Source organism: Amblyomma mixtum, chromosome 5 (assembly GCF_055824585.1).
Source record: "Amblyomma mixtum isolate Tamu chromosome 5, ASM5582458v1, whole genome shotgun sequence".
NCBI classification, from domain to species: domain Eukaryota; kingdom Metazoa; phylum Arthropoda; class Arachnida; order Ixodida; family Ixodidae; genus Amblyomma; species Amblyomma mixtum.
Window position 1 is genome coordinate 194102815 of NC_143016.1, and position 17109 is coordinate 194119923.

General features: G+C 46.1%; 1 protein-coding gene across 6 annotated transcripts in view; it reads right to left on the reverse strand.

The window, feature by feature from the left end:
- Positions 1 to 17109, reverse strand: part of Lrch (Leucine-rich-repeats and calponin homology domain protein) — an 89153-nt gene that overhangs the window by 41227 nt on the left and 30817 nt on the right. For all 6 annotated transcript variants that reach the window (XM_089546580.1, XM_089546578.1, XM_089546577.1 and 3 more), the window contains 2 exons: positions 10624 to 10712; positions 3928 to 4063 (listed from right to left, as the gene is read on the reverse strand). In XM_089546580.1, the coding sequence (XP_089402706.1) occupies positions 3928 to 4063; positions 10624 to 10712 (225 nt within the window). The remainder of the gene's footprint in view (positions 1 to 3927; positions 4064 to 10623; positions 10713 to 17109) is intronic.

Here is a 17109-nt window from a genome sequence, read left to right on the forward strand (position 1 = left end):
CGCCGTAGTGAAGGGCTCCGGAAATTTCCACCACCTGGGGTTCCTTAACGTGCACTGACATCGCACAGTATACATCGGAGTCTAGAATTTCACCTTCATCGAAATTCGACCACCGCGGCCGGGTCCGAACCTGCGTCTTTCGGGTCAGCAGCCGATGGTTTGGCTTACGGGGTTTAACATTTCAAAGCGACTCAGGCTATGAGAGACGCCGTAGTGAAGGGCTCCGGAAATTTCCACCACCTGGGGTTCCTTAACGTGCACTGACATCGCACAGTATACATCGGAGTCTAGAATTTCACCTTCATCGAAATTCGACCACCGCAGCCGGGACCGTACCTGCGTCTTTCGGGCCAGCAGCCAATGGTTTGGCTTATGGGGTTTAAAGGGTCAGTCTACCGAATTTTATCGACCATATTTTCTTTGCGGCAACCGATAGCTCTTTACTCAAATTACCGTTTAGCCAGCTGTGGTGCCAAGGAGTGCGGTAGAACATTTTAAAATAGAATTTATTAATGTGGGAACACATCTGTATGAGATAGTAGTCTCATCTGGCAACCATCTGGATTTCCGCCGCGCGGCGACAAACATGGCAGCGCCCATCCAAGCCGGACCTCTCGCTTCGGACTGAATTCTCGTTGTTGCTGCCTTTTTCAGTGCGTTCACTGGCCATAAATGGGGCGCCTGTCTTTCGCTTCGTCTCATCTCGCCTATAAGAAAACATATAAGAGATAAATTTGCTTTATTTTAATAATTAGAGTGATGATTCTGCCACTCCTAGGCTTAAGTGGAGTCGGCTTGTTTACAGCAATGGTTCCCGTCCTGACGACCAGATGGCGCCACTATAGGCTGAGTTTATTTTTGCGTCTCTGCTAGCATACGCTGAACTAAAAGTGGGAATGTGCCTGCGTTTTGCGTACGTGTAACTATAAATATTCATGTGATTTACAGAAAAAGCGAGCAGTACGCCTTCTACAGTTTACTAGAACAAAACGTGCGTTTCTCTGACATTGGGGCATACAAATGGTACGTAGTATATTCACTTATGCTTCTACAAAAAAAGACTACCACTTTCTTGAACAAAATGAACGTTTGGGGTCGCCACCACGCTTTTTTACGCGACTTTTAACGCCGAAATAAAATATAAATTCCTGCCTAAACCAGGCGCAGACCCCTCGTTACTGATGTTATAGGGTGCCAACTACCAGAATATGCCATTATTTATACAATCATCTCGGTGAGTAGACTGACCCTTTAACGTTTCAAAGCGACTCAGGCTATGAGAGATGCCGTAGTGAAGGGCTCCGGAAATTTCCACCACATGGGGTTCCTTAACGTGCACTGACATCGCACAGTATACATCGGCCTCTAGAATTTCACCTTCATCGAAATTCGACCACCGCAGCCGGGATCGAACCTGCGTTTTTCGGGCCAGCAGCCGATGGTTTGGCTTATAGGGTTTAACGTCTCAAAGCGACTCAGGCTATGAGAGACGCCGTAGTGAAGGGCTCCGGAAATTTCCACCACCTGGGGTTCCTTAACATGCACTGACATCGCACAGTATACATCGGCCTCTAGAATTTCACCTTCATCGAAATTCGACCACCGCAGCCGGGACCGTACCTGCGTTTTTCGGGCCAGCAGCCGATGGTTTGGCTTATATGATTTAACGTCTCAAAGCGACTCAGGCTATGAGAGACGCCGTAGTGGAGGGCTCCGGAAATTTTTCCACCACCTGGGGTTCTTTAACGTGCACTGACATCGCACAGTATACATCGGCCTCTAGAATTTCGCCTTCATCGAAATTCGACCACCGCGGCCGGGATCGAACCTGCGTTTTTCGGGTCAGGAGCCGAGCGCGATAACGACTGAGCCACCGCGGCGGCAAAGAGGAAGAGACGAGCGCCACAACCACTGAGCCAACGCGGCGGCAACCATGCCATACTCTTTGTGATGCCCAACACAAGGTGTGTGGCATCACTCCACCCTACGCCCTCTTTGCCTATAACTGCGATATGCAAGAGTCAGCCCAAACGAAGTAATTAAAGCTCGTTTGTGACCAGCAAATCGTGACCAACCTTGATGCAGTGACACCGAATGTCCCTGAAAAAGGCAGTGTGTAGAAAAGGCCAGACAGCTCACCATGTGCACAGAAGACCAGCACAAGTGACTCCCGACACCACTACAGTCAGTCCTAGATATACTGAACTCGAAGGGGTCACAAATAGTTTGATGCAGTGATACGACGCCTGCTGGCATATTGGTAGTATACCGCTTGCTAGGCGACACTAGACCAGCCTCCTTTGCTTCGCAGCTGCAAAGGGCAGCATATGGAACTAGCCGCTGCCTATTATAACAGGTATTACCATTATACTATAAATAGTATAATGGTATTGGATGGAAGATTAGAGAAATTGGATGGAATATTGGATGGAAGATTAGAGAAATTAAATGCAAAACTAACACTTATCAAAACGCATTTTTCCCATCTACCATTCATGACTGGAATTGCCTGCCCCATGAAATTGTTGAGTACCGTTCCGAACCTATGTTCCGCACGTTGCTGTCGGATGTATGAGTGCGCAGTTGGCTTTCTTTTTTTTCTTTCTTTTTTCGTCATGTCTTTTTGTTGTTTCATATTTCATTCATGTTGTACTTGCTGTGTCATGCCTTGTTGTATTGCTTTTTTTTTCTTTCTTTTTTTCTGGCCTATTCTTCTGTTATGTATCCTCATCCCCCCTGCAATAATGCCTACGGGCGCTGGAGGTATTTCCAATAAATAAATAAATAAATAGAAAAATCTCTAATTAAAATTAAGGTAGAGGCTTTCTGCAACGTCTCTGACGAGGGTTACTGCTAGCCTTCGGGCAGCTAGGCTGGTTTCACTGCGTGACGGTGTGGCCATGTCGGAAGTGAGTGCAAAAGACCAAAGACTACCATCGAGCACAGCCCACATTCACCTCTTGCGTGGTTTTAGAGCGCTGGCGCTGCCAGCCGACTCAGCCCCACGTGCAAAAAGTGTTTTGGAGAGGTGCCACTTACCGGGGCATGGCATGTCGTTTGATACGTTGAATGTTTTGCTAGTGCTGTTTTTCTTGCATGGGTTTTTCACGGGGACAATCGGCTGTTTGATATAAACCATAATTCAATATATCCAGGTATGCTATATCCAGGACTGACGCTATCTAATGACATGACACTGGACACAACCCAGGTGAGAAGTGTGTGAGCGTGGACGCTCATTCACCAGGACAAACTCAGAAATGAATATCTCAGGCCCGCAAAAGGTTCTTTTACAGATTGATGAACTCAGCTACGAAGTCATTCCCGAAACAGTGACGATATCCAAGAAACAATGTGCACACCCACAAACGGTGAATGGCATGTACTCGAAAACCGTTTTGCACTGCTAATGGCTGCGGTAGTTCGATTTTCTCCCGTCTTTTCTCAGCTGCCAACTTTCAATGTTGTTTTTGTTAGCCTCAGCACTGAGTTGACACCGGAGGGGGGGGGGGGGGCATGCTGTAAGGCACTGTTCAGCTTTCTTTTAAGGAGCGCTCATTCAGCACTGTCAGCACACAGTGCAATGATTTTCTACTCGCCTCATGAGGCAAGATATTGTGGATATGCTCACTCGATGTGACTAGCTTGTACATGGAAGAACTTGATACATATGCACCTGACTCTGCGACATTCGAGTCCATTCTTGGTGATGTAAGCACACTGCCTAGGGCATTACCAGCGATGTCCAAGTAAGAACATGACTGGCAACCATGGCCATTTCAAACCAGGCCACTGCCGAGCTTTCTTTCCAGAGTGCAAGTTTTCCCAGGATAGACTGTTCCTGCGGGCATCTGCGCGCCTGCTTGCCCTCACTGTGATGTGACAGTGTCACCCGAAAGTGCAGACAACCCCAAAGCCGCCACTCACCGGGGCCATGGCCCTGAGGGGGGGGCTGCTGCTGGGTGGGGGTGGGGGTGGGGCCAGGCCCATGCGCTGCAGCCGCAGGGCCTCCTTGAACTCCCGGTAGGTCTGCTGGTGGACACGCCGCAGGGGGCCCTCCTTCCTGCATGCAGCAAAACCACCACCCCCCATCTTGCACAACAGTCTCTGCTGGTCAGAGACCACAGTGTCCAAGAGATCAGCCAATAGAGCCCGACTTCGGCGCTGCCCCTTGAATAATGCACACACCTGAGAGCGGCAGCTGCAAGGGAAAAGTTGCGATGGGCACTTCGGGTCCGAAGAGTATGTTGCACGAATAAAGGAGGCATGACCTGTTTTTGTGACATTTCTTTTTCAAATTTCGCATCTCCGATTCTTCGCTGTAAATACCGCATGCAAGTGCACTCCTCACCACAGTGCATGGCAGCAGTACCATGCATCAAGCATCCCACACAAACTGGCCACACAATCATTTCGAAAGATTCCACAATATAACCGTTATAACAAGCGCATGGCAACACATTCATACTATACAAGGTTCACGATTACGCCAGCCTCACATACGGTATTTACTCGCATAATAGGCGCACTTTTTTTCCAGAAAATCCGGATCAAAGTTCAAAGTGCGCCTATTACATGGGGTAAAATTTCCGGAAATTTTTCGACTCGCAAAATTGAACATACCGCATAAACGCACTCGTGTACGTGCCGCACCCCGTTTTCCCGAAGAAAATATTTAAAAAAAATCCGTGTAAGGGCCGCACTGAAACTTTCTACGACCTATGCGGGAATAGCCTTCAAAATGCACGCGCCGAGGCCTCCGCGATCAGCTCCGGCTGCGCGCAACAGGCGCTTGATCGCGGAGGCTACACGCGCGCACGGGAGCTTCCAGAGGCCACCCACGGAGGGTGCCCGAGGCCAAGGTCATCATCATCATCATCGTTTTTCCTCCGCTGTGAGCTTTCGCTATCTATATTGCCATCAGCATCACCAGCTCAAGTTTTTTTTTGTTGCTGTCAAGTGCCAGGATCAGCAGTAGCGCATTAGTTCATCGTGGTTTGTGGCTTTGCCGCCGAGCGTTGCTGTTTTAGCTCGACGGGCAAGCACCTTAACAGCTACACGGCTGGGTGTTTGCTCTCGAACACGGCAAGCGTGCGGCAGGTCGGAAATTCGACGTGGCCGAGAAGTGCGGCAGTTGCGACTGTGGCGTGACTAAATTTTCGTACGCGACTCCAGGTGCCGAGGTTTTCGCGGGCCTAAGTCAGCAACGTATCCGGCTGGAGATAAAGCTTTCCAAACAGACGCTCAAAGTGAGCATCCCTGAAAAATTCAGGGGGCACTTTTGCTCTCTAAAGTGCTGCAAGGCGAAAGTGTTTCCTGGCGCACTGTTTGTTTTTAGTTATTTTTTATTTTTCATATTTTTTATTTTTGCTCTATTTCTTATTTTTATTTTCGTATCTTATTTTTATTTTTACTTTTCCTTTCCTTCACTTTATTCTTTTTATTTTATTTATGAAACCCATGCATTGACTAGATGCGCCTTTATTCATGCTCGAACCTTGAGCCTCCGTGGAGGAGTGGTAGGGTCTCCGCTTCAAATGCCAAAGGCTCTGGTTCGATTCCCACCCTCGGCGCAGTTTCTATTTAAGCAGTGACGATGAAAGGCGGACAAATCTGCCGACGCGTCTGCTAACGACAGTATGAGGCATTAAAGGCTTTCGCCTTAAAACTGTGTGCGGCTGTTCCACGCTATGTCGTAGTACGTGCTGTGGGTCCGCAGCAGCTGCGACGGCAGCATCACTAGTGAGAACTAGTAGTCAATTCAGCAAAAACTTTGTTAAAATAAAGATTGGGGGCGGGGGGCGAGGATGCGTCGGCTCGCAATCGTTTGGTTTGGTTTGGTTTGTGGGGTTTATCGTCCCAAAGCGACTAAGGCTATGAGAGACGCCGTAGTGGAGGGCTCCGGAAATTTCGACCACCTGGGGTTCTTTAACGTGCACTGACATCGCACAGTACACGGGCCTCTAGAATTTCTCCTCCAAAGAAATTCCAGCCGCCGCGGCCGGGATCGAACCCGCGTCTTTCGGGTCAGCAGCCGAGCACCATAACCGCTGAGCCACCGCGGCGGCGGCTTGCAATCGTGTAAATACAGTACTGATCACAGTGCCAAGTTCGGGGTGCGCCTATTATGCGCAGAAATAAAAAAATCGATTTTCGCAACCAAACTAGGGGTGCGCCTATTATGCGAGTAAATACGGTAATAAAATTGTGGTACACTTCATGCTTGATATGCAGACATGAAAATGCTCGTGGTCTCGTTAGCAGCAAGTCATCAGCTTTACTATGAGCATGCGCGTTTAGTGACTGTCTTGCATGGACCGTGACGAAGTGACAAGCACCTGGCACAGCAGCCGTAACGCAAATGCTCTATTTCAAATAGGGTCGACGATAACCACACTACTTGGAGCGAAGTTCAACAGTAACTGCCGGCAAGCGTTGTCCGCTCGCACGGCTCTGCACTGCACAATATACAGTAGCGGTATGTAGGAGCATAAGTAGTTTTCCTTTCCTAATTTGGCCTCGGGTGCTCCTTTTACTAATGGCCGCACACCTTAACTTACCAAGCAATAGGCTCTCAGCACACTGCACAGCAACTGAAAGCACAAAGTGACGGTTTCAGTGGCGAAACAGCTTGTTCATGCGGCTATGTTGTGCATTTACCCCAGCAGATATTTCAAGAACGAATCCTCACTTCTTGTATTGACTCGCTAGCGCTGGCAAACGTGTTTGTTTCATTCGCCCGTTCAAAAATGGTGGATGGCAAACGGGCGTGAACAGGGGCAGTATGTCCTTGTGCAGTTCGGTTCTGTGAAGCTCGCAAACGATTGCATTCCGCACCTTCTCTGTCACAACTGTTACACTCTACAACACAGCCTTTTCTGTCTTTTCACATCTTCGCAAGAAAAACAAATTTGGCAGCCACCTACGATATTTCCACTGCTCCATCGAGGCGTATACGCCGCCAACTAACGAGGCCCGTGATGGCACCACGTTCCGAGTGCTCCTGTGGCACCATCTGGTCTCAAACGGAAGAACTGCGTGCTGTAAACGGTCCATGCTGTAGCTGTGCCAGCGAACCCGTTGAACTCGGAGAATGTTTCAAGGGCGCCACCGAGGAGCCGCCACCTAATGATGCCACATGTCGAAAACGTGATGCTCATTGATAAAGCTACACGCAGTGTTCGGGCAACAGTGTCTACTGCAAATAGGTGTCCATTTCTTGCCAATAAATTATTTTTGGAGTAGATTATCCACGGTGAGCAACACGGTTATTTTTTCATCAGTGCGTTTTTTGCTCCAGTGTTCACACCCTCGTGAATAACGAATTTGGTAATGAAGTCTGTGCTAATCAGGTTCAGGTGTATCGAATTATTCCATATATCGAACAAATTGCATTGAATCACGCTGCTCTTTATAACCAGATTTGATTAAAAACACTCCATGATGGAGAGTTGGGAAATTTGAATGCCACTCATCTTTGAAAGAGCATGAAAAACAACAACACCAGAAAAGTTGCAACAAACAACATTCCTCTTCCAGTGAACTTGTTTTTCGTGCCTCTATGAATATGAATACAGGCCTCTGTTCTTTTTGCAGCGTGCTGCAAATAGGCACTTTCTGCCCCCGCGCAGTGTGCTGGAAAGCGACAACAGTGCACGCAAGTGTTCCCCTCTAAGCACCCCTGTCCGAAGAGAGAAAAACACAGACTGCTGTTGGACCTGCATGCAGCAGCTTCGAGAGGACGCATCGTTGGCCGGAGCCATAAACACTCTGTACACCTTCCGTGCTGCAGCACGCACCCCAGCTATACCTATGAATCAGGCTTGGGGCAGGTGTCTGCAGCCCAGTTCCATGACACTCCATTGAACGAAATACTCTCAAGTAATAAATGCTTTAGTTCCAATTCTTGATAATTGACTAAGCTGAACACCGCCCATAAACACGGCAAAACTGAATGAAGCCAAACTTATCGGAAGCAGTCCGAAATTTTCTCCCCAATGATGTTCACCACAAAGAACATTGAAACCACTGATCAGATGTGCCAATACAATAAAGGAAATTTAGGTTAGGAAATTTAAGTTACACAAAATTTGTAGTTATATATTCCAAACATTTATAGTACTCTTATTTGGTGCTTTTTCTTGGTAAGCATATTCACACTTCATCTACATACAAACTGAACCGGGGGAAAATCCTCGCAAATCACCACATCACAGACACCTTTCCCTGTACAAAGAAAAACTGCCGACGATTACATTACTTCCTAATGCGAAATTTGAGCGCAGCTCATCAGCTGTTTCAGTTTCTCGGTAGATTGAGGCAAAGAATTCCCGCAAGACTTGTATGCACAATCAGAGACATTTGTTATTTTTCACACATATTCCTCCTCCAAGGAGCACTCCACTAACAGTTCTTGAATGTCATGAAGGAAGTTTTGTGGTCGGAGAAATAGATGGATATATGCACGACTTGCTGCACCAATGCCTGGTTCACGACTGCGCAAGTATTTCCCCAGGTTGTCACAACCATGGGAGCGGTTATGAGTGAGAGGAACAGGATGTATAAGTGGTAAAAAAGCATAAGTAATAAGAAATTCCCGCTTGTCTTCATATCTACATTAAAGTCCCCACCCACCCTGCCACCCTGGCAGGTGGCATAGCACTGTCAATGCCAAAACATGCAGTGCACACCTGTCACTACCACCACATAGATTAAAGCAGATTGAGGTGTCCACTGTTCCAAGAGAGCAGTTATGCACCTTGCCTCTGGTTCAGGTGTCCACCAACATTTCCTTTCCTCAAAAGCCAATTTACAAATTTTACCCTCTGCTTTCCAAGCCCCCGCTCTATTGGTTTTGCAGCTGTGGGAGACAGATACTGCGCATCTCCTTTCCTTGAAAAAATGCCGAAGACACTCTGGAAATTTTAAAGTGTGCTTGGCGAAAGCCTTGTGGTCAACTCACTGCCGCTTCCCCGAACCGCTTGGCGCGGAATCACTGGGCCGCTTTGGGGCCATGCGTCGCACTCACTCGACTGCAACGAAACGCCTGGCGAAGGAGCGGCGGCTGGCCACCGCCAATGCGCGTGTGCTCGTTCTACCGCTGCTGTGTGAGGTCACGGTTGCTATGCACAGCTGTGCCCCTCACCGCACGCTGGTTCCTAAGGAAAGGAGGAGGCTGTGCTTTAACCCTCTCCTTGCATCCATTGCTTTCACAGCTTAAAAGGTGTCCACTGCTGGTTACAGCGGACAGAGGTCAAGAAAATTGCTTGGGGAGCTAGACAGAAATGGGCACCCCTAAGAGCTGCGAAATTTATCTTTAATTCTTATGGCCACTCCTCCATTACTGACCTTCTCAGAAAAAGTGGCTTACCATCCATCCGTTACTGACAGGAATCATAATTGTCGCCTGAAATTCTTTTTCCCCTTGACCAAAGGGCAATACAATACTGACACCTTGCAAGTAATTTGCTATTCTAGTGGTTACACTACACGCATGCGACATTCCCTTCCAACAAATCCTTCATCAGCAAGAACTAACTGTTACAAATATTCCTACTTCCCTAGACCCATTACAGAATAGAACAACGTTGCCAATCATGAATTCGTCATTCAATTCGTTGTCACTGTTTGAGTGACAGCTATAATAGTTGGGGCTTCACAGAATGACAACCAACTTACTTGGCGATCTGAACTCGCTCACTCAATTGCTTGAATGTTTCTATTATGCGCTTGTGCGGGATGACACCTCTGTCATGTCATTTTTGTAATGTTTATATACTACTGTGCTATGGTGTAGTAATTTTGTTGTTGGTGACGCCTTGTCTGCTCTATATTTTTTTTTTGCTATTTTGTCCTCTTGTGTTACTGTGCATGTGTATCACCCACCTGCTATGGTCTTATCTTGAAGACCACAGTATCTATAGATAAACAAAAAATCACATGGTCATGTGACCTGGTGGCCCACCTAGGTTGCATCAGTCGGAATTTTTCGTGGATTTCTTGCTCACCTTCAATGGTGCCGCTGCCAGATTTTCTGCGACACAGGCTCCTTAATGCTATTGCACTGTTAACCCTTTCAGGCGCCATTTTTTGTTTTGACTGAAATCAATTATTTTTTCACCTTAGTAGTATATTCAGGCCTAAGAAAGGGAATTTGTTAGTTTTTGAGCGTGAAAGGCCAGCAGGTAAGTTTCTACAACAATATGAAGAATTCCGCGCAAAGTGTCAGATTTGTTAGAAATAGCAACATCGAAATGTTCTCATGTGTCAGGTAAAGACCCTAGGGATCGTGGAATAGCTTTGTGTTCCGAAGATTCACATTACACTCGAAATTGTGCAAAAACAATCGATGTTTTCACTCGCGGCAAAATCTGTCTGAACAAAAACAGCGGACAAAGCCCTGCCAAGCTCACCCTTATGTGAAATATTATTTACTGCATTCGCTACATGGCAGAAAAAAGCAGCTTATTTGCAACAAGAAGGGTGCTCAATCTGACTGAAATAATGAAATCACTGTTAGGTGCTCCAGTCTCTCAGAGAAAGCTGCAAGTTTGCCGCTTACACAATTGTGTACAAAGCGCCTGAAAGGGTTAAAATGGGATTTGGCATGCAAAACAAACCCACCTGGGAGGGGATGGTGCTGGGGATCCCTGGTCCCCATTGTGCATCTCCACCGGACGACCGTGGAGCACCTCCGGGGGGCGACCATTATTCTGCACAGAGAGGCACCACTGCAAACCACACTCCCAAGTGCAAAAACAGGGACAAACCAGACTCAGCCTGTATCGACAGGTTACCCCGTTCTGCTGACAAAGGGATTGCACCCGCTGAAAACAAGGCTATCACAGGTGTTGTGCTCATTTTGAAAGCAAATTTCAGTTTGCCAAGATAATTTATTTTGAGCCCAGAGACTACGCTAGGCTGCTCCATTTCAAACGGTGATCACACACTCTTTTCTCAATCTTGACAACACAAGTTTGAATCGAGTGGAGGGAAAATTTTTAAATCCCAGTTTCTCAAAAATGGGAGTTTTAGAATACGGAGCCCCAAGCCTTGGGGCTTCCCAAGAAGTTCCGGGTGTCGAAATACGCATGTGCAAAACGTAAGGTAAACCCTGGCTTAATGTTAGCAGTCAACACTATTTTGCCAAAACAGTGTGCGCCCCAATGCCGCTCTGCAAACAAAAGGCACATGAAGCTGTTGCTCTGTCTGAAGATACCCGCACTACAAAATTTTACCGACCCAACAGTAAATTTTCAGATTGCTTGCATGTTTACAGGCTTACCGAGTGCATGTGTGCGGTCAGAAAATGTGGGAGGTTCAACAGGGCAACAATTTTGGTCCAAAAAGACATCACGGAGAATTGGCATTCTGTCAACACAGTTTATTTATGCAGTAATTTTTAACCATGTGGACTCAAACAAAATCAAGAATAACTACATTTCAGAGACCTACTGTTGCACTTTTCAAGCCTAGATTGCGCAGCATGCTGCTAACAATAAGAAAAAAAAGGTCAAAAGGGTTCCTTGTATGTTGCGTTTGTTCCAGTTATAATATGTGACTGCAGTGTTGTCAGTCAAAAAATAGCAAGATATTTGAAACGAACCATTTTCATGTGTTTATTTTTATTTCTTTTTGTTTCTACTATTTTCATGTGTATTTTTACTTCGTATCATTTCGCAGCCTTAATGACGCTGTGGCCAATGAACCCAAGCCTGCTGCCACTGTGTAGCGGAAACCCCCAATCCAAATATCCATATGGTGTACGTGTCCATGCTGTTGGGGCCCACTATTTCTTTGGGGACCCCAAGCCTTGGGGGCACCTATTCTGAAGCTCTCTAATACCGTAAAAACCCACATACAATACGAGGTTTTTTTTTTCTTCCAAATTTTAGCATGTGAAATTTCCACCTCATATTATGTGCAGATCCAAACAATGTCCGCGTGAGACCAGCAGGTTTTGTGAGGCCTGCTCAGTGCACTGCTCTGCACTCCGCTTGGCTCACCCAGAACAGAGGCCGTTCCGCTCGCGTGCTCCTGTCCGAGCGAAGTGGGTGCACAAACCCACTCTGCGAGCGCCATCACCATCATGCTTTCAGCAAGAAGAGGCAGTATCTAACAGTGGCATAGGACGCCACTTCACTGTACTGACCTGACATCGAGACACCAAGGACGATCGGCTGCTTTTAAAAAGAAAGGAATCGTAGCTGTACAAAGCATTGGCACCATGTCAAGCGCCTCTACATTGTCTGTATGAAGTAGGGAGAACCTGCGGTTACTGCCGCCGGACACGGGCCTCTCCAACCACGCTGTGCATTTGGATCACTTGGGCTAGCATTTCCGAGGAGCTGGCCGGTTGTTATCTCAGCAAATACGGGATATCTGACGCACCAGACGGCGACGATCACCCAAGCTCCGACGGACACTACCAAATCATGCACCCATATGCCTGAACCAGTCTGCGCATACTTGTGGCGCAGAACGTGAGTGGACGCGAGCGCGACACCTCTGTACCTGCTGCTCATACTACATGCGCTGCATCTGGCGCAGCAGCATATACAAATAATCGGACGGCGATCGGCTTCCACGACTTCCGGTATGTCTTCGAACTGACTGCCCTTCCTTACTTTCATTAGAAGTGGATGAAAACTTCTTTCGTTTGTTTTCGCTATCCCCAAATTGCATCCCGTATTATACGCAGGTTTTTACAGTAAGTGTGATTTTTACTGCTGGACATACATCAACAGAGGCAGACAGAGCCACACCATGCATTTTTACTGAGAACAAAAACTGAATGGAGCCATCCTGCGTGTCCCTTTGTTTAATGGGGGCAGCCTCAAAGGGGTTTTATTAATCAGTCATTCTGGAGAGAGTCAAGCAGGAATGCAAGGGCAAGGACAAGTGTACAACAATATAAATACACCCACTGAAATGAACCACACAGTCTGCTGGCAGTACACTGGAATACGTGGTGTGGACAACACAAAAAACAGGTCAAGAACCGACTATCTGCAGACAGAATTTGAACCTCCATGTCCTCACGCCTTTTCCTCTGCTCTCATCAATGTTCGCACTCCTCTGCCGTACATCTGAAAGAATTAGGCGCGGCGAAGCAGTGATAACCCCCGGCTGCTGACATCAGTACGTGAATGTCATATGCCAGGTATCGCGCGAAAGCCCGGCACCATGCGTCACTAGCGGGAATTTTTTGCACGCTCGGTGGCGTGTACTGTACCTAATGCAAGTACTTTAAAGACAAGCACAAACACCCTTTTCTGTGGCCCTTTAAGTCATCTTACGTGCATTTAGGTGAAAGCCCTTCTGACACCTTTGAGCATGCTTGGTAGTAGGAGACACAGGAACTCGCTTTGGCGCCATCGAGCGTCCGCTAAGTCCGGGCACCAAGCGTCGACCGATGAGAGACTAGCACATGTGCAGCTAAGGAGCACTGGAACCACCTATGAAGTCATCAGTCGCGCCATTTGTGACGTCACACACACATGTTCTCATCATGCGATGATTTCCCATTACAACATACTACGCCTTCACTATATTCGGAATTTCATTATAAGCAAAACTTAAATTAACTAATTACTAATTAAGCCGCAACTAATTAAGCCATAACTGCACCGCCTTCAAGTCTTAAGTCTCTTGCACCACTGTCGACTCGTGCCGATGACGTTGCAATCATCCACTGCCTTGCTGCATCTTTTGAAACATTTCACATGCTTGGTCACACAGGTGACATCAACAAACTAGTCAGCTACTTTGAATGTGTTCAGTAACAGCATGCAACACTTTGTTCTGCTAAAAACTAAGAAAAAAAATCTCAAAGTGCTTTGGATGACTTGTGACATACTGCATGCTTCACGCCTCAGGCCCATGAAGAGCTTATCTGATCCAGGAAGTGTTATCAAGTTTACCAGGGCTAGCGCTAACCAAATCAGCTAAAGATCGTTTTCTCAATGTACAGCCAGGAAGTCTTCTGAAAACTAATCCTCGCAAATTTTGGCACTCTGTCTTGCTGACAGTCTGCATCTTCGTCTACAATCGTCAATGATGAAACAACTAATGATTCATTAAAAATAGCCAATGCTTTTAATGCCTATTTTAAAACTGTTTTCTCATCTGACACCCTCGAGGTTCCAACCTTTGGCCCTCATAGTGCGGCATCTTTGATTTCTGATATTACAATTAATGAGCATGGTGTACTTAACCCAATACTACAGTTGGACACAAAAAAAATCGACCGACCCTGAAGGTATACTTAATTCTTTGTTGGTTTGTTGTTGTATTCACTGTAGACTTCTCAATATCTAACAATCATCTTTCAAAAGCCGCTCAACACTGGAAGCTAGCCAAAGTACTTTCATTATTCAAATCTGGTAACAAATAACTTATCCAATTACAGACTTATTTCCATAAAATCATACTCATGTAAGATGCTGGAGCATATTATTCACAAACATACAATGGAATTTCTGTAATCTAGTAACATAACATGCCTCAGTCAGTTAGTACTATCCTTAATGTTTTCAAGCGTGAAGGAAAAGGGCTTAATTTTACACATGAATTGCCTAAAGGCAACCAAATCCAGTTTCTGGATATTAGTCTGGAATTTACGCCCTCACACATCTGTTGGTCCTACAACCCCAGAATGAACAAGCAGTTACTACCCTTTGACAGTGCGCATTCAAAGTTAGTTAAAAGAGCGATTGTTCACCTTGCCTGCCGTTCAGCCCTAGAAAAATCATGTGAACACAGAATGAGTTCAAGTCTTAACCGTCAGACTGAGAGGTTGTATGCTGCTGGGTATCCGCCGCAACTGATAGCCTGTGTTTGTGAGAGTCTGCTACAGAGGATGAAGAATGCGAACCGCCAAACGAACAAAGACCGAAAACCAGTGTGTGTCATGCCTTACCTGCACCGAGTGTCTCACAATTTAAAGAAAGTAGCAGGAAGATACGGTGTCCAACTCGTGTTTGCGGCGCCGTGCAAGCTATCTAAACTGTGTGCATTCATGAACCGAGACGATAGGCAGCAAAGATGCACCTCAAATCACAGCCTTGAGTACACTGATTGTGCCAGAGAAGTTATTTATCAGGTGCCATTATCCTGTGGAAAGATGTACATCGGACAAACTGGGCGATGTTTTAATGAGAGGGCGGCTGAACATGTTCGCAATCTTTCTACCAACTCAGGAGGAAATTTAGCTTTACATTGTAAGAAGTGCGAGAAAAGTGATTGTCAACCGTTTCTCGAAAGCACAGAGTTCCCCGCTACGGCTAGAACCAAAACGGAAAGGGAGATAATAGAGGCCTTCCTAATCGCAAAGAATTCGAAGAATTGTGTGAGCACACCGTCCATTATGCTTTCTGATAAAGAAATCTCGTTTTTAGAAGGCAACACTTTAAACCGTCCATTTTAACCCTGCACCTTTACTCTTGTTGTTTGTTTTTTTGCCATCCTTCATAGATTTTAGCCTGGTGTCGCCTTTTCATTGCTCGCGTCGCCTTTACCTTTGTTGTTCGTTCTCTCCATCTTTCACTCTCAGTTTCACAGTTTTAGCCTCTCGTGTGTTTTTTCTTAGTTCTTTTCAGCCTACGTGTTTTAGTGGCCTTGCACCTTCATCGTTAATTGTTATTACTGTTGTTCCGCGTCTCATCCCTTTGCTGAGTAGGTTGCGCTAGTAATACAGCGTTTTGTTGATGACCTCTTTGGTGGTATTCGTTTTATCTTCACTTTTAGGATCTTAATCTTCCAGTCTCCCTTTTCTTTTTCCTTGTATCTAGGTATCAATGGTGCATAAGCTTGCACACACTGGTATAGTTTAGATTGGCGCTCTGGCGGGTCGGCGCATCATGGACACGTTACTGTCAATACTTATCGGTTTTTATCCCGGCTGTGTCATGTGGTGGTTGTTTAGTGCGTATAAAAGCTAATGCCCGAAGCCTTTTTCGAATAAAAGTTGGAAGTTCTGCGCTCAGTGTGTACGTGTGTTTCTGTCTCTGTCCTTGTTTCCTTCGCGCAGTTAAACCATGAACGAAAAGAACCAACTAGCCCGCCAGAAGACTATTCTAGTAACATACTTTCTAACTTTCAGCATGGTTTTAGAAAATCAGCTGAATTTTCACACGACATTTCCTGCACACTTGACATCGGCACCCAGGTCGATGCTATATTCATAGATTTTTCTAAGGCTTTTGACACTGTGCTACATTCTAATCTCTTAGTAAAACTTCACATGATTTTGAATAATTCTGACTTGGTTATTTGGATTGCTAGTTTTCTTTCACACTGATCACAGTTCTTATGTCATAATTCAACTAACTCTCATTGTGTTGACGTGTAATCTGGTGAACATCAAGGATCTGTACTTGCTCCTTTATTATTTTGATTATACATCAATGACTTACTTCAGCATGTCACCTCAGGCATGCACCTTTATGCAGATGACTGTGCATAATATCGCAAGATTAGCACCCTAGAAGACCATCTGCAACTGAACGCCTCGTTTGCCAGTTTCTGTACCTGGTTCAGCGCCTGGCAATTGAAAATAAACTTTACTAAAACTGCGGTAATGTCATTTTCAAATAGTACACCTCCCTCACTGTTCAATTACACTTTCAATGACTTATCCTTGCATACGGTTTTGGAATATAAGTGTCTCGGCATCCTGGTCCAAGCATATTAATTTCATTTGTACTAAATCAATAAGTCAGCCAGGGTATTTAAGGCACAGTTTCACTGATGCTCCAAACGAGACTAAGTTATTAATGTATAAATCTTCATCATCATCATTGGCCTGACTCCGCCCACTGCAGGGCAAAGGCCTCTCCCATGTCTCTCCAATTAACCCTGCCCTGTGCCAGTTGCGGCCACTGTATCCCTGCAAACTTCTTAACCTCATCCGCCCACCTAACTTTCTGCCGCCCCCTGCTATGCTTGCCTTCTCTTGGAATCCACTACTAGATTATGCTTCCCCTGTCTGGGACCCTCATAAGCATTACGACATTAACCTCATTGAGAGTACACAACGAGAATCAATCAGGTTCATATATCGTTGCTACGGTCAACATTTCTCATCCTCACGCGTTTTGGATTCAGTGA